The sequence below is a fragment of the Dromaius novaehollandiae genome, chromosome 1 (assembly GCF_036370855.1).
Source record: "Dromaius novaehollandiae isolate bDroNov1 chromosome 1, bDroNov1.hap1, whole genome shotgun sequence".
Classification (NCBI taxonomy): Eukaryota; Metazoa; Chordata; class Aves; order Casuariiformes; family Dromaiidae; genus Dromaius; species Dromaius novaehollandiae.
Genome location: NC_088098.1, coordinates 79,587,315 through 79,606,319, shown reverse-complemented (window position 1 = coordinate 79,606,319; position 19,005 = coordinate 79,587,315). Strand labels below are relative to the sequence as shown.

The 19,005-nt window shown below is 38.4% G+C and overlaps 1 protein-coding gene across 1 annotated transcript in view; it reads right to left on the bottom strand.

The window, feature by feature from the left end:
- The window catches only part of DYRK4 (dual specificity tyrosine phosphorylation regulated kinase 4), a 46,828-nt gene extending 28,177 nt beyond the window's left edge, over positions 1-18,651 (bottom strand). Inside the window, 1 exon segment of the mRNA XM_026106316.2 lies at positions 18,190-18,651. Coding sequence (XP_025962101.2) covers positions 18,190-18,258 — 69 coding nt within the window. The 5' untranslated portion in view covers positions 18,259-18,651.
- Between the last annotated feature and the right edge of the window lie 354 nt (positions 18,652-19,005).

Genomic DNA, 19,005 nt, shown 5'->3' with positions numbered 1-19,005 from the left:
TAGCAAAGCATTTTTAATAGAAAAAAATATTTAGAGAGAGCATCTTAACAACTGTGTGCTTTTCTAGCCACAAATCAATATAAAGCCAGGATTTTAAAGAAAAAAAGTCACTGGAAACCAAATAAGTTACGCTGGATCTCACATACCTGTACAGATCATACAGTCTTCACTCCAAAATGGCACTTTATTTTTTAGCAGTACTTAAAAAAAACTCTGCAGTGATGTCTATATTACAAAACTTGAATTTTAAAATGTAGTATATTTACTGATAGATCATGAGGTATTCACAAAATGCCATTAAAACTCAGCAAGTGCTAAGAAAGTATGTGAGTGCTACAGCACTTGTGAATCAATTCTAGTTCTAAGCACTGAGTAAAGATCAGTAAGATTCTGAGATGGACATTTCTCCTTCTACAACAAAATATAATCATAAATACAGATTTTATGTACATACGCATTGGCTCATTTCATTTATTCTTTCTGTACTACTTTGTGACTGTATGCGTTTCTGTGGCTACTACCCATTTACACAGCAAAAGCAGAATCAGTCCATCAGTCCATGGTTGTGCCTTTTTTTATTACAGAAAATTGTGATTCTCTTTGTCTCTCTTTGTCAAAACCTACTTATTAAGGGTTTATAGTTCTTCAGGACCCTTTGTGCAATTCATTCAAAGAACCCTGAAATCAAGAACTGATCAACCTTTATAACATTCCCACTAAATAGGTAGATTGCATCATCTTTTACCAGTGGAGAAATTGATCCATGCTTACAACAGTCCTGTCAGTGGCTGGATGGGGAACAGCTGGCTTAAGCATTTAGTGCCCACAGTGACTTATTCGATGATGATGAACTAGATGACCCATCAGTACCTGCACTAGTAAAATCCTGTGCATCTAGCATAATAACTACAGCTGAGCTTTTGTGACTGATTTAATCCTGGCAGATGTACCCTAAAGAAAAATTGCAGCAACTGTTACTACTCTACTCTGTTTCATTCCTGTCTGTCCTATTAATACAGTACTTGGCCTACCCTACAGCTCCAGCATTAGGTTTCAATCCCAAACTACAATCTCCTGTTATTCCAGCCCTTCAAATCAAGTTTTACTGGCTGTTACCTTGCTATTTCCAGTTATCAACAAGAAATAGAACAATGTTCCTGTTCACTACTTAATCTGCAATCATAAGCAGTTTTAGGTACTGAGCATTCAGCATTCTGCAAAATCAGAAATTGTGACACATCCTAATAATGCCTAAAATGCCAGCTTATTTTTTTCAGTACTTCATTGACCACAGAAATCAGAAACATATTAATATTACAGAAATGATAAAATACACAACTACATAAAATACAGACATTGTCTCTTTTAAATGGGTGCTTTATTCTCTCTGTCCTTGATCAAAACAGAATAAAGCCTGCAAAATGCAATATAGTAAAAAGCCATAGTAAATGCACTCTCACTCACTCAAAATACAGAGGAACATAAACATTTTCCCCACCTTGTCAACTATTTCTGTCAGCATAGCTGCAAGAGATGTTCATTGCAGGAGAGAGGCTGTTCATTCAATTTGCAAAAGACATTTGAGAAAGTCCACCTTCATCTAGTCAGAGCACAGTGAGATCAGTTTCATACACAGTATCCTGATCTGAAAAAAATGGATAACCCTTCTGCTTTGCTTCAGATTTAAATTTTTATCCCTGAAATATGCCAGTGACTACTAGCTGCTCTTGTATTCTTTTAGTGGCCATCTGTTCCCTTTCTCAGCCTCCTTCTAGCCAAATATAATTTTCCATATTTAGCATGGCAAGTCAGTAATAAGAAAGACAAATGTAACAGGATTAGCTTTTATCCTGGCTGTATCAGTCTGTTCTCTCTCACTGAGACAGTATGCCTGTGAAACCAAAAAACACTTGAATGTGTATTTTTTCAAAACTTGTCATAGTGACCTTACTATGCAGTGAGTAAAATCTACAAGCCTGGAAAATGAAGATTAATTAATACCTCAAGGGCTGCTTTCTCATTGGACATTAGGTTTCATTTACTGAGGGCCAAACTGTGGCATTTAGTCTGTGGTCCTTGCTGGCATCAGTGTAGACCTGCTCTGCTCTGTGAGATAATAGGGCTCTCCTTTGGGTACAAAGAGTGAGATAGAGCTTAGCTGCCATCCTGTCTTTCCCTTACCTCTTCTGGGTGTTGTATATGTGTGAGAGAGCACTGATGGAGGTATCCCTACCTCCCACCATCTTGTGGATATATCTAAGACTGAAAATGCTTTCCTCCTTCATACAACCAAGGAATGGCTTGTTCCCTGCTGGCTCTAAATTGGTTGACAACCCAGAATAGTTCTATTTTCACTCAGAAACAAGAGTTTTCAAATAAGAAATACATAGAACCTAGTCTAGAAGCTGCCACCTTTACTAATTTTCCTGGACTGAGTTTTTCACATCGTGGCCAAAGGGCAAATAGCTATTCCTTTGCACTCATGAATGTCTAAGCAATTCCCTTGCCCGACGCTATTGCTGAAGTGCACCATCCCAAAAGGCATGCCACTCCCATTTTCCATTCTTCCACCTTTGGCAACTCTCCAGTCAACAAACCCTCACCAGTATTACATTTTGCATACGAGAGAAACACAGCTTCTCATTCTGTAGCCAAATAACAGCAGACACTCTCATGCTGGTAGGGCAGGCTCAGCCCTGGAAATGCATGGAGATTCCTTGTGGTGAAACAAAAAGTAAACAGTACAAACAAGCATCAAGTGTGTCTAAGATAAATCGCACCCATGCAAACATTCGCAGACAAACAAGCATGCATGTGCACATACCACTAGGTACATTCAAACTCTCATCTCCCACAAGTATAACAAGCATTTCTGAGTAATCTTCACCAAGGTTCACAAGAAGGGATTTAGTTAGTGTTAAACAATGTAGTGTGTTGTAGGCACTGTGAACTGTTACATTTGTGATACTGGAATTTAGCAGTGCAGTCCCCTGTTGATATCAGGTATGTGTACTACATAGATGGGATGTATCACAGTCACTGCCACCACTTCCTAATACCACTCTTTTATGAGTCAGTATTCTGCTTACAAGCAGCCCTGCTGGATATTTGAGGTGGGGTATGTGACAGAAAGATGTATGCTGCATTCCCTCTGGTTTGTTTGCAATGCAGCCATTTTTTTCATTAGAGAGATTTATAATACACACTTACATGGTTCCTGAACCCTCTAGGCCCCAATTTCCCATCTCAGGTTTTGACTCTTAACTTGTTGAGAATCTATTAACATTCCCAAGAGGGCTTACATAGGAGGGAAAGAGGAATGGATCTGGACATGACATGCATACAACTGTTCCACAGGAAGAAGACTGTCTTCTACTTCATTTTCTTTGTTTCTCTTCCTCATAATGCTTTCCATTCTCCACATTTTACTTTATGCCATTCTTGTAAGCACATTAAATTTTTCCATGTGCCAAGTCAAAGGTTAGGCTGAATCTTAGAAACATGCACTCTTAAAAAGGCAGAACTTTTGATTCCAGATTAATTCAACTCACTAGGATTTCTATACATCATCTTTTTCTCTCTAGAATTAGATATAGACCAGCTGTTTAAAAAATATATCTTTTTTAACAAGCCACAAAGCCTCTTATGAAAACCAAAAGATGAATCTGAAATTTTTTGCAGAAACCAAGGCACTCTGGGATTCTAAAAATTAACCACTTGCTCATCATTTATGCAGAAACTGATAAAATGCTCCTGTGACTTAAAAATGCAAATATTTCCTAACTTTTCATCATTAATACTGTTAAAGTTTTCATTTAAAATTGTCATCTTAATTCCCCTTCACCAAACATTTAAATAATGATTAATCTAGTTAAAATACCGTGCAGAATTGATGGTGCACAGTACAATTGATCAAGCTGTCTTCCTTCTGTTTTCTAATACTCATTTTCCATTCCACACAATAGGTATGTCATAAACTAATGCTAACATATGTACACCGAAGAATAAAAACAAAACAAATGCCAACCACGATTACCTTAGGCTGGATTCTTCTATTTTTTCTCATTTGTAAATAAGAGTTATTGAAGAAGCTGAAATCATGACAGTTTTCGCTGCTTCTTTCTCTCCCCATAATGACAAAGCTCCACGTTTAAAATCTGTCTCCAGGAAATTGTTCATTTTTGTAATTTAATCCTGACATTACTGTTTGTCTAATCCAACCCTGTCACGCAGGTCCCCCTCTACAAATAATAGCATGGGAGATTTGGTGATTTTTATGGGTGAGCTCTCTGGAATCAAATCACATGTTGTTTTACCAAAGTTCCATGGCATTGACACAAATCAAATAAAATCAAACTTAACTGCGAATATTAGCATATTTGCTGACGTGCTAGGAAATCTTTCAGGACTTAGTGCAAGCACAACATGTTTGTCAATTAAGCTCAGCATGCTTGCATAACCATTCCCTTGAGGCACAAGAGCAAGGTGTATCATTTGCTTTCCTTTTCTTTATCCTTTTCTTTTTCTTCCAAAGAAGCATCCACAGTGTTAACTCTCCTGCTATAAACATAAACTCTCTAATGAAGGCAATTCAAACTCTCTAACAAAGGCTGCAGGCAGCCTTTTAGATATTCCACCAGCAAAACAAATGCTTGCAGAAGGAGCAGCTTTAGTTTGGAATACTAAGGGAACAGACTTCAGTGGTCTTTTTATTCAATACTCTGTAATTTGTTTTTATACTCCTGATGGGCTCCACGGGGAAATAGCTAACCCTTAGTCTCAGTTCATTATTTTCCTACTTTTCATCCAGAATGATAAAGCAATTCACATTTCATAAAGACCAGAAAACGCAGACAAAATCTATGTGAAAGTGAAACAAAGATTTAAAAAAGCAGAAGAGAAACACAAGCATTATGACAAAAAACCCATAATGAGTTTGGAATAAAAAAGAAAACTCCAAATCTGCTTTTTGGAAAACACTCATACTAATACTAGTTAAACAACTTATATTTTTAACTTTAAAAAATCATTTTTACAAACATTAATGTTATTTGGTCACTATTGCAAAATGTGTTTTCATGAAAAATAAGATTCAGAACTGCAGAGACATTAAAATTACATTGTTTCCTTTTTCAAAGTTTTTGTCTTTTGGGAATTTAAATAAAATCTGATGGGGAGGAAAGAGAAGGACAAGAACAAAGACAAATGTAAAAGAATATCTGAATGCTGAGAAGTCAAAACCCAAAACTGTTTTGCCATTTAAAAAATATCCCAAGTCCGTAACTTTTTCCTGTAATACATTTCATTTAGTTTTACCAAATAGAATCTCAAAACTTGAGAAAGCTTTCAGAGAATCAGCAAAGAGTTTGTTCCACATGACAGGAGATACAGCAATAAAAATAATAAATGGAATGCCTTGCACTATAATGTCTAAATGAACAGCAAATTCTGCCTTTGGCTTTATATTCTTCTCCAATTTACATCAATGAAATGATCTTCTGCTTTCAGGAGTCAAATTAAGAAGCTCAAGGATAAGAAAGAAAGGGATGGAAAATGGAAAAACTGTATGACACCCAAAGCTTAATTTCTCTTCTTTTTTTTGTGGAAATTTATTTGAAGATGGACCATTCCTCAAATCCTGAACCATAGTCACTATGAACAGAGTAAATCAACAACAGAAAAGTGAGCTTTTATGTAAGCATTCAAAGGAATTTTTGAGATACTTGTCAAGACCACCCTAGTTTCCACAAACACAGCATTCTTACGAACCTGACAACCAAAAGATGCCAAGACCTACAGATAACCTTGACCATTTCAATATAAGTTATATATGTTACAATACATGTCAATCTGGGGATGGTGGGAGGGGGAGAATTGGTCCTAGTTTCAGTCACCTGAAGAAGTTAAATTTATTTGGGAGGAGAAGAGGAACAGGTAAAAGAATGTGCATCAGCTCCTTTTAGCGCTCAACAAATTCCAGTGCATGGCAGTGACCCGACAGCAGTATATCACTAAAGCATATGTTATTCCTGGTAGGAAGGTAACAGATTTTAAGAGATGCTGAGCCTACGGTGCAAACTTAACTGGTTCCTGCAAGTGCATGAATTCACCTGCACACTTGTGAAAGACTGAGTGGCTGTGAGCAAACAGCAGTCTAAGCAGGGCACAGTCCAGATCTCCCATCTGCCAGCTAACTAGGTGTTTTCCAGACCCTTGAAAGCTGAACTGCACTTTCTGGAAGTTAAAACTCCCAGTGCTCTCTGCCATTGCAGCATCTCCCTTGGTGGTTAAATGTTTGCTCACCTTACAGTGGGTAGCTCCTGCATCTGCTGAATAGACCTAAGGCCTACCCATAATGCAAGAAACAATGTCACTGACATGATTCTTCTTCAGGACATTTTTTTTCTTACACATTAGACTCTAATATTTTATTGACAGTCTTGCAAATCATGTACTGTCATATTTCCTTAGTTATAAGTTCCAAAAGCCCTGCTGCTAACGATAGGCCACATATTTTCTGCCGTCATAAATGTGCATCACTTATTCCTCCACAGAGAGAGGGCTCAAAGTAGAATGAAATTACTTGTTTATTAGGAGTGTACATACAATCATGCAAGACCCCTCTTTTACCTCGCCTCTGCTCTGTGCTTGCATATTGCTACTGTATCATTCACTACATCTCCCATTCTTCTGTCTGCCTGCATACAGCAAATATTGGATTAATTTCTCAAAGAAAACAAGTCAATTTTTCAGATACTGAAAGGATGGAGAACTCTACCATAAATAGTCCTAACATCATCATCCCAGCCTTCTATGACGGGATGACTGGCTGGATGGATGAGGGGAGAGCAGTGGATGTTGTCTACCTTGACTTCAGTAAGGGTTTTGACACTGTCTCCCATAACATCCTCACAGGCAAGCTCAGGAAGTGCTAGACGAGTGGACAGTGAGGTGGATTGAGAACTGGCTGAATGGCAGAGCTCAGAGGGTTGTGATCAGTGGTACAAAGTCTAGTTGGAGACCAGTAGCTAGTGGTGTCCCCCAGGGGTCAATACGGGGTCCAGTCTTGTTCAACTTATTCATCAATGGCCTGGAAGAAGGGACAGAGCACACCCTCAGCAAGTTTGCTGATGATACAAAACTGGGAGGAGTGGCTGATACACCAGAGGGCAGTGCTGCCATTCAGAGGGACCTCGACGGGCTGGAGAGATGGGCAGAGAGGAACCTCATGAAGTTCAACAAAGGCAAGTGCAGGGTCCTGTGCTTAGGGAGGAATAACCCCAGGCACCAGTACAGGCTGAGGGGTTGACCTGCTGGAAAACAGCCCTGCAGAGGAGGACCTGGGGGTCCTGGTGGACAAGAAGTTGACCATGAGCCAGCAATGTGCCCTTGTCGCCAAGAAGGCCAATGGTATCCTGAGTTGCCTTAGGAAGAGCATTGCCAGCAGGTCAAGGGAGGTGATCCTTCCCCTCTGCTCAGCCCTGGTAAGACCACATCTGGAGTACTGTGTCCAGTTCTGGGCTCCCCAACACAAGAGAGACATGGAGCTACTGCAGTGAGTCCAGCAGAGGGCTACTAAGATGATTAAGAGACTGGAGCATCTCTCTTATGAGGAAAGGCTGAGAGAGCTGGGCCTGTTCAGCCTGGAGAAGAGAAGACTGAGGGAGGATCTTATCAACATGTATAAGTATTTGAAGGGAGGATATAAAGAAGATGGAGCCAGACTTTTTTCAGTGGTGCCCAGCGATAGGATGAGAGGCAACAGGCACAAACTGAAACACAGGAAGTTCCATCTGAATATGAGGAAAAACTTCTTTACTGTGAAGGTGACAGAGCACTGGCACGTGTTGCCCAGAGAGGTTGTGGAGTCTCCATCCTTGGGGATGTTCAAAAGCTGTCTGGACGCAATCCTTGGAAACATGCTCCAGGTGACCCTGCTTGAGCAGGGGGGTTGGACTAGATGATGTCCAGAGGTTCCTTCCAACCTCAACCATCCTGTGATTCTGTGATCATCTTGTGAGATGTCATAGCAAAATCCTGCTGCCACCGCAACACACTTTTCTGGTGTTTTGTTCTCTCTCCAGATGCAGACACACAAAACCTTTCACTAGCACTGACTGCTCAGACAGATAAAACGTCAATGAGTTGGTGAAGAGCACTAATGATCCGCTGTAGATTCTTTGCATATCTCAGATCATGTCCAAAATACTACAGCTTAAAGATAGTAACAGGGTTTAGACTTGAACTTTACAGGGATTACTTTCACCTCAGAGAAGCAAGCATAAATCTAAAGCACTTAACGGATGTCTGAATGAATGATGTGAATGCATGAATGTCAAAATTACTTCAAATAAGACATTCAAAGATTTATATTAATAATAAGGGATAGTATCTTATCTTATTAATATCATACAATAATTATAAGACATGAATATTCATACTGAAGATGGTCACAACAGTTTAAATTACCAGTCTTACCATTAGAATTATTATATGCATTACATTATAATTGAAAGAGATGCTGGCCTTTTACTAATGAAGGGATGTGTCTTGCCCCATCTAACCAGGCAAGACATGGAGAAGAGTACTGACATAATACTGATAGCCAGTAACAGCAAGATTTAAGAACTGAAGAGGATTTGGTACCAAGACATCCACTTTGGAGGTTCAACGAAGATTAAACAAACAACTAAGGAAGTGGCTGGTGGAAGTCTTAGTTCAGATAAAGTGTCCTGGCAAATGAATTGTCGAATCCTGATGATTTGGACCAGTGCTGGTGACAGCAAATGTCTCATGGCAAAGCAGACACATATGATCTGCATCTCTCAATCTGCTAGTTCCATTTAATTCTGACATTTTGAAAGTACAGTGAATACCCCCATAACTAAATGCTGATAGACCAAGCGGGGATCTAGGTGGCTTTGCAGTGGATTCCAAAGAATCTAAAAAGCTGTTCAAAATCATACTTGTGCCAGACATAATACAAAGGGATTTTAAGGTGTGCTGTTGTTATTGATTTGTGGTGGTACAAGCAAGCACTTATTCCACTAATATTCTAATAATAATATTCTAACACTTCATTAGCTTATGAAAATGACAATGCAATCTATTCATCTTTATTTATCCTTCTGCACCACAGAAGGACATGAGCTTAGGCAATGAAAGAGAATTAAGGCCAACTCATGATTTGCTTCTGCTTTTTTTTTTAATTATAAGTTCTTAAAGCCTGATCCAAACCTAATGAAATCAATGAAAGAACCCTCCTGACATCAGTGGGCCTGAATCGGGCCTTCAGTATAGCAATATCTGGGTCTCAAATGTGGCAAAAGAGAATTTCTAAATCTTAATTTTGACTGAAAGGGTGTTTTAGTGACATAGTGTTTTAGAACATTTTCCAGTGTTCTATGGTTTTACAGAGGTTGAGTTTGGAAAGAAAATATACAGATTTTCCTTGGTAGTATTCCTTTAAACTAAGTATAATGCAGATTTTGCTATGTCACCAATATCATTTAAATTCAAAGCACTAGAACTGAAATGGAGTGAGTTAGTTTAGACCTATATCCATATAATTGATTACAAAGTAGGCCCACAAATCTCTCATTTTTCAAAACTTCTATTTGAGTCCTGATTTATCTAGATCAAGAAATCTTTTCAATTGTATGTATCATATAATTGATTTCACAGCCATATGGCTGTACTGTTCCCTCTGCTAGGTCTGGAAGTGACTGATATGAGAAACACTGTAATAATAACAGCTATTCCATTCACTAAATAATTGTTCTTTGCATACATATCTTCCATACTTCGCTAACAATAATTTTCCTGTATATACACAAGCAACTGAAACGTTGTTCTTTACAGTTGGTGATGTAACTCAGGAGTTACTTTGAATACTTATTCTAATTCACCACTTACCAAAAATAATTGAGGGAATTGTACCTCACTGGATGGTTTTTGTGCTGCTTTTCTTTTGCATACTGAATGACACACATCTTCTTTAAAATTTTTTTCTGTTTGAAGGAATATTGTGGGAGAGATCCAGCAACAATATGTAAATGGAATATAGTAAGTAAAACAACATAAAAGCAATGCACTTAGCTTATATAGGCAGGAATTGCATCAAATTCCTCATTCTGGTAGGCAGGCATCTAGGTACAATTGCACTGAAGGAGGAACCAGGAGATTTTCTTACTGTAAGCACTATTCTTCCTCCACCCCATCTCTGACTTCTGTAGCTAGTCTGTAGGGACTTTAGTGAGGCATAATGTGATGAAAATAATTAAATTGGTAAAGAAAATTTACAAAAATTTGCATGGTGAATTAAGGCATGACAAATCAATCCACATGTATGTAATAAATGACATTTTGCTGTGTAGATTTGGGGTTCCTTGAGGAGTTTTTATTTAATTAATCTCTTTTGGTTAATGTTTTGATATGTTATTTGATCGGAGTTATCAGCCAGGTATAAGGAACAACTTTGTGCTGTTAATGAAACTTGACATTGCTAGGAAGAGAGTGGCCCAAAAATGTAGTCTCACCTAAAGCTGACATCAGTGTTCATAGCAAACAGGAAGGTAGAAAAGGAAGAAGGATATGTGATCACAGCAGAACAATTAATTGTTACATGCTAAGAGGCAATCATAGACTTTCATAGCCAAATGGCAGGGGCTTTTAGTAGGTAACCTGGGAAGAATGTTGGAAGAAGGGAAGATTTAAGAATAAAGATGACATTTTCAAAACTGGGCAGTTCAACTATGAAAATGCGAGTAAAGACAATAACTGAATGAAAACAATGGGCAGCTGCATATGCAATTGCCTGAAAATGTGATCTCTTCCTGACCTTATTATGACTCCAAAACTGAGGAAAATCAAGTCTCACTCAAAAAATAGAAGGACGCAGTTTTTCTAGGCAGTGGCATCATGGCTGCAATGAACATTTAACACAACAAGTCTATTGTAAACACAATCTGAATGAGTGGAGAAGCAGAGAAACAGACTTCAGCTCTGCAAATGAGCTAACTAATTATTATTAGAAAACAGAACACACACACATATATACATACATACATATATATACATACATACACACATACATATATATAAAACAGAAGCATGAACAGAAACAGAAGCAAATCTATTTCTAACTATTTGAGTTACTCTTATGACTTTCTCCCAACCCTACTTCTCTTACATACTGAGTCCATCACAATTGCAATTACATGGCTCCTACTAAAAAATAAAGACAGTCTTACTCATTCATTTTTATTAAGAATAAAAAGAGATGTAATGATTAGGTGGACATATGTAAAGGCAGCATGCCCTCCAGAGAGGGCAGAAGTTCAGCCACATCCATCTGCCTACAGTTTGCTATTGACCTGAATAGCTCTGAGTGGGACACTCCAGGTGAGCCCTACAAGGGCTGTACATGAAGACGAGGGACCTAACTTAGGCAAGATGGACTATCTATATACCACTAGTAGCTACTTTTAGCTGTTACCACTGGTAGCTACTTTTAGCTGTTGACAGGTCTATCCTAGCTACTCTGATTCCAGTGGCCAAAATCCTGTTTTTGTAAAAGATGTAAGCACTTAAGCATATCAAACACACTGGTGCCTGCTTAGTGCAGTGGTTCCTTGCTACCCACTTCTCCTCCTGCTCTCCTCCAGAGAGCTCATTTAGTGGTCCATGCTCATCCCCCAACACCTACTTCCCAGAACAGCAGCAGCAGTGAGCCTCAGCAGCACAGCTGCAGCCAGAGGTACAGAGATACTGGAGTATGAGGATGAAGGGGTGCAAAAAATGAGAAGGGCCTGAACTGCCTCCTATACCAGCAGAACTACCATCCCTACTGCTGCCTCCCCAGAGTATTAACAGCTCCTGGCAATGCTGTGTTTGGCAAAGGGGCCAAGCTAGCAAGCTGGGCACACCTCCTTGATTCACCTTGGATTGTTGTTCATCATCAGCTGGGAATGAATGGCCTAGGGAGGTATGTTTCAGTGCCTGGACACCATGGGAAATCTCTGGGATTCAGACTGCAGTTTTCATTTCATCTGCAGTTATCAAATTGAGCAATCAGCTATGACTTGAATACATGTAGTTAAGGCAAGACCTCTGTGGGAGAGACATGCATTAATTAGCTGTCTCAGGCCCTGATTCAGAAAGACATTTCAATGCACAGCTGATTTGAAGTATGCAAGCAATTCCATTCACTTCAAAGGTGTGTGCTTACAGTCTTTGCTGGATCCAGGCACTGATATCATCTCGATACATAAGCTGAATTTTAATACATTCACCTTACTGTATTAACGATAGATGTGCCAAAAAGTCCAAACCTGGCACATGTGTACAGCTACTGTTAATTTAAATAAAAGATTTGAAGCACATATTTTGTTTCACTTTCTCTTTGGAAAGGAGGAACATGCTAGAAATTATGCCCCTGTGGTATTTCAGCAGAAATATGTATTTAATAAAGGAGTCTTCCTGTGACTCAAGAGAAATAGATCAGTAATACTCTCTTCCTGTACATTATAAAGACAAAGAGTATTAGGAAGATTTCAAAGGAGAACTATTTCTTTAACTATTATTTATTATTGTACAAATAATAATTACAATAGCACTGCTTACCATACACACAAGTGTTGTGCAGAACTGTCTTGATACTGGTTTTACTATATTCTTGTCTCATACTTTGGACAATAGTACTCGTTTTCTTATCCTGTGTCAAAGACACTCTCTGCATCCTCAAAAACAATATATAAATTAATGCTATCATCAGAACAGTAATAAGTCTTATTACATGTTAATAAAGAAGAAATTTGCTCACAAATCCTTTTCTATTACAGTGAGATGCACAGAAAGCAGCAAAACTGTACACAGGAGTTTCTGCAGTATATGCTCAGTAATATGGCTCAGCAGTGATAGGGATCAAAATTTGGGAGCTAGGCACAATTCCCACCTAGGAACAGGTTGGTTGCGATATGTGGAGGACAGAATGGTTCACATCACTTTAATAACATACTTCCCCACTCTTTCAGGAGCAGCTGGAAAAATCCTCCTCCAAATTTCTTTGGCTAGAACGACGAATAAAAACAAATCAAGAAGGGGAAGTGGAAGCTGATCTCTGAACAGAGACAAGCTCATTCATATGTTCCAAAGTGTACACAGTTCAGTAGAGAATAAAAATGCTATTATCACTTATGATTATTTATCATAAACTCCCTGGGGTTAATGAAGATATAGTGCACAAAGCTGACGAATGAGGAGAATCAGACTTTGTATATACCACCCCATAAAGTAGAGGTGGAAAAAAATATTCCCATACAGACCATGTGTTTTCTTTAAATGATGGTTTTAAAAACAGACACCAGTCCCACACTCATTCAGTATATTCAGTGCCATATCTGTATCTTACTGATTTAAATGCTCTCAGGAATTTCTGCAGCTCTCCACAATTACAGCTCATTTGTAGGTAGCCTGAATACCTTATCTTAGTCAAAATATTGCATCTGCCTTTGCTTTGTGGCCACATCTGAATCTTCCTATAAAAGGCCATCTTTTCTGCCAACACTGGTTACATGGTCCATCATAAGGGCAGATGGACTGGGTGGGTGCAGCCAGGCAAGGCACAGAGTGCTAAGGCCCATCTGCGTGGCAGGAAAATGAGCTCAGGAGTGTTCACTGAAGGCTCCTTTTTTCAAATGCATCAGCTGGCATGCCTCTCCAAAGCATGCAGGCCGGCAGTGGCTTTGTGATTACTTCTGCCCAGCCATGTGAACACAGCCAAGGAGAACACCTTTTACAAGGGATTTCAGTTCTACCTGAAAGCGTTACAGAAGAGCTAGATATTACTAATATTGTTATGATCAATCTGCTAGGTTTTCATATATGCAGATGCAGAATCTTAGCCTACATTATGTCCTGCAGAAGATTAATAGGATATAATATAGGATATGATTAAATCCAATCAATGCTGAGAGGGTCAAGCACAAGTACCGGTTACAGATTTTATAAACCTATCATTCTGATTTATATCTTACATTTAATTTCCTGAAAAAGTTATGACTTTTAACAAGTAGTATTCAAGAACTTACTAAAGCCAGAGTATCCCATAATCAAGCTAAGTATACACTGGGGGCAGTGAATATGATTACTTTTAGTAGAATTTCTATGAATGAAGTTCTAATATTTTACAATATTTCAAAAACAACTTGAAAGACTTCAGAATATAAGCATTTCCTTTGAAGCTTTTCAGCTTATGAGACTACCTGTAAAATTCATCCTGAAATTTTAAATGGTAGTCTGGGAAAACACAGATGATTACCAAAACTGTGCAGTTTTTTAAATCTGGAATCTTATGACCAACCTAACTAAGTATGAATGATCACTATAAATGGGGAAAAGGGCAAGAAAAATGCCTGTGAGTCATCAGACAACGGTCTTCAAAGCCATTTTAACTATGCTGTTTGGAGACTGGTACAGGAACCAAGAAACTCTGCACCTTAAAGTAGTCTAATTCTATCTTCTTGCTACATTAGATACTAAAGTAGTCTTCAGTGTTGAAAGCCCTTGTGTCACTCTTGCCATAACTCTATGGCAAAAAAAAATAAGGTGGAACATAGACATATTTAATATTCAATCAAGTTTATTCTATTTGATGCTTATTGCCAAACCATCCTCTTCTATGAGTTTCAAACCTGGTTGCAGGTTTGAAAAGAAAACAGCCACCAACAGTATTTTCAGCTACATGCATCTATGCACCATACTAGGGTATGAGAGGGTTGATGGATTTAGCATCAACCAGCTGCTCCAGGAGTCCACAACAGAGCCACTGGCTCTCAGAATGCAATACGACCATCTGAGGTGTTTAGACCACCAGCTTCGGCAGTGGTACCTGTCACGCGTCCTCTGTATGCTCCAGCGCTGGGAAGTGATGAAGGGGACACCCTAAAAGGCAACTCTATCATTATCTTGGCTCCCTTTTAAGCAGAGATAACCCTCCCATACCAGCAGAAATTATCCACCTTGCAAAAATTGTGACCAAGTGCAAAAGATCATAGTTTAAATTAAATGTCTTTATATACTAAGTAGAGAGGGAACAATGGTGCCTTGCTTTAATTTCTACCTAGGATATCCCCAGAGGTTGATTCAGAATTGTTCCATTTATTGAATTCTGCTGTGGTTTTCCAAGATCAGTAGGAAATAAATTATTTTTTAAAATAAAAATTGATAATATCAGTTATTACCGAGCATCAGCCTCAAAAGACCTGGCCTAAAGCCTCCTGAAACCAAGACTAACTGGAATTTCAGTTGACTTTGAAGGAAGACTAAAGAGATTTCAGACAGGTATGAGGACCTTGTGGTTTAAACGATGTTGTTATTGTTAAGGGTAACTTTCCTGAGTTGAGTTGGTTGAAATTCATTGTATACATTCTGAGAAGATAAAATACAGGTAATATTTGGCATATATCCCTCATCTCCCACCTCTTTTCCTAATGGGACGTGTTATCACAGATCATAAGGCTAAATACTGAAGAAACTGCATATATTCAACATTGCTGTTGTCTGCTCTCTTCTCCCATGAGTTTAATTAAAATACCTTTTTAAAATGTTACTCTTTCAAACATCAAATTACTATTTATAATTAGTAACAGCAATTTGGTATGTCCAGACCGAGAACAACTGAGCGCAGTAAGATGTTTCTTCATGTGTATTGAGACACAGACTTCAGCAAGAGATAGAGAGGCTGGAAGAACACTGTAGTTTCATGATCATTTTAAATGAACACTGTTGCTAAAAGAAGATGGAGGGCAGTCTGCTTCTGCCTTTGCTATTTTTTCTTAATCCTCAGCTGTCCTCTCTTTTGTGCCAGCACAAATGTTCATGAAGTCATACAATAAATTGGATCAAAAACTAGTTCAGGTTAAAATTAACCCGGGGGGGGGGGGGGGGAGGGGGGAGGGGGAAGGAGGGAGAAAAAGCTCAGCTTAGTTTCCACCTGCATCAGTTCCCTTCCAATTTAACTTACAGTGGGAGAAATGTTCAGTGTGGGTAAGGACAAGTGACTGGGGTTAGAGAGGGCCTGAGTGCCTTTTTCAGTAGCTGCCTTGCCATGCTTATGGAACAACACTGTTGGTAGCATCTCTGTTGTGCTTAGCCACTGCCTTTACTATCTGACATTTAAATTGGGAGCACAGAAATGTCTCAGCTAGGTTTGGCCTCTCTTGCTGGGAGTTTTAGGAGTAGAATAATTAACTGTCCCCATCCCTAAGAGTTCTTAGTTTCAAAGGCAGTCATACCAGGTGAGAAAGAAAGGAGAAAGACAGGTACTGTTTTGCAACTTGTGAATAATTCTTTGCCATGAACTTTGTGTCAGCTTAAAAACTTTATTTTAACCCCTTTTAGAACTGAGTTTTTTAAGATATTGAAATATGGTGACTCTAATAATTATATTTGGAGGAAAGTAAACACTTATCTCTGCCCTCTGTAGAGCTGCGAAACCCAGCATACATTAGCAGAGGCAATGTTGACAGTCCTCATTCTTACTTAATTTTGAAATTACAGTATTTGAAATTACAGTTTGAAATACAGCATGTTACATATTACAGAAACTTGCTTAGCCTTTAGTTTCTTATGTCCTGTTCCTTTTACATTCAATAAAGCATAGCTACTCTGTAGGAAGATCCCCCACAAGCATTAATATTCCCAGCAGCCTAATTCATTGGATTACTGATTTTCCCTGGTAGCAGTCGAATAACAAATCCAAATCAGTGTCAGAACCCTGACAACAATTAACAAAATAACTGTGAACACTCAAGCAGAGATTATTTTCACTGAAATTAACTGACAGGACTTGAATAATTCAGTAGGACTTGAACAGTCCAGCAAATGGTAAAATCACAAACTGCATCTGAAATTAAGCACACTATAATAAAATCAGCTATGAATTCCATATTAATAACTTATGACTGAGAATGAAATGACAACATCAGAAGTGCTGTGATTACTCAGGAGAGTTCAAATAAGAGAAAAGCAGTTATTCTGCACTCTTAGGATTCTAGACACCTGCGAAACTATTGATGTATGGAAGTTGTCCCTAATGCCAAATTTGACTAGAACACACATTTAATACACATAAGATATCATCTTGAATCTTTCTCTCACTCATATTCTACTGTCACCTCCACAAATCTCTCCGCTGCTCATTCCCCCATTTTCATTGCCAATTAATGAAAAAAAGAGTATTTCCCCCAGGTTGCATATGGGACATCTATGTCTGTGCTTTTGGTCTTCTAGCAAAACACACAATAATCCAAGATGTGCAACCATGCAGCACAACATGACTTACTTACCACAGTAGGTTGAAATACATAAATGATTGTGTAGAACAACAACTTTATTTTTCTTTTTATTTTTGTGCAACCTTGAGTCAGAAAAATCAATTTTGGAGGAGAAAAGAGGACTATCGGGAAATCAGGATTAAAAGAAATTCTTCCGTTATTATTATCATATTTTGTTTTTACACAGAGAACCAACGCTATTGGCAGTTTCCCCAGCCAACAGACCTCTGGGTCTCCTTCAGTCATGAAGGAGACAGATCACCATGCCTTTGAAATCTTTGGGCAAATTGTTAAAATTCAAAGAGGAAATACACAGACAACAACAGTAGTAGGTGGCCAAGACTACATTGGCTGTGTCGCAGAAGTTTTCCATCTTTTTATATTCTTAGTATATAACAACAACTCCTCACATCCGAGGGAGTTGTGAGATGCAATGCACTAAAGAACAAGTCTACTGAAAGTGCTATTAAGGGAGAATCAGGAGAAAAGCATCTTCTTGCCACGACAATTAAATGTGTAAGGGAGACTAAGCAAGCCAAACCAGGATATGGTCCACCCTGCCATCTTAGGCATTCTGGTCCCTTCCAAGTCCTTAGAGGGAGGTATGTCTTAGGGCACAGGAAGTTAAGTTTCCCTGCACTGCTTCAAGTACGAAGTTCATAATTACCACTGGCCTTTGTGAGAAGAGCCCAGAGAATGAAGGAGGATTTGGATGATTACCATGCAATCTGACCCTGCACAATAGCTGTCAACTGTTTCCTAATTTTAATACAGTGAAATACTGTGGCTTTCTTAATTATTGAATAAGTTAAACTTATGCCTCCAACTTCTGCGCTCTGCACAGTTCTCTTACCTTTGGTTGTGCTGAGTGCATTCTTTTTCCTGAGCTCACTATATTGGGGAAGATGACAGATCTGCTCATTCTTACATTTTCAGACTTGTAGGTAATTTTGTTCCTATGAAATGGGAACAGAGAAACTCAATCAGCTGGGCCACCCTCACAAGTTACATCAATATTATTTCTACCCAGTTAGGAATGAAACTTTGCTCGAGGAAAATGATATCAAATATCCTGGAAAAGAATTATATATTGAAACTAATCAACCAGGTGAAATAATGCAGGAAACACCTACTCTTACATAATTTATCTATGAAAGAGTATTAGACTAAAGCTGTGTTCTTGATAAGATGATTAACGGTTATTAAATTTCTATTTGTTCTTCTATTCTAGATGATATTTGGGAGTAAAAACATAGAGCGCTGGAAAATGTAACCTTGGAATATCTTCTGGTGTTTTTTTCTCTTTCTCTTCAGCTAAGCACATGAAGCATTTAAAGCTCCAACATACATTAGGGCACATATATTGTAATGTAATCTTTATTAAATGATAATTGCCTTTTTTATAGAACACACATGTTCAAAGAATCACTGACATTAAATATAGAAAAGATTTATAAGATCATCCTCAAATCAGTGCACATTTATTTTCTGCAGGAATTAGAGTGGAAACACACTTTTCTAGCATTCACCAATCTCAATGATTTGGATAACCAAACACTGGGCTGCTGAAAATTGTAAGGCACCAGTCACCATTAATGCAAGTACAGTATATACATTGGAATGTCTTCATTCTTATTTTGCCTTCCGTCAAAGTATTAAATATAGCAGA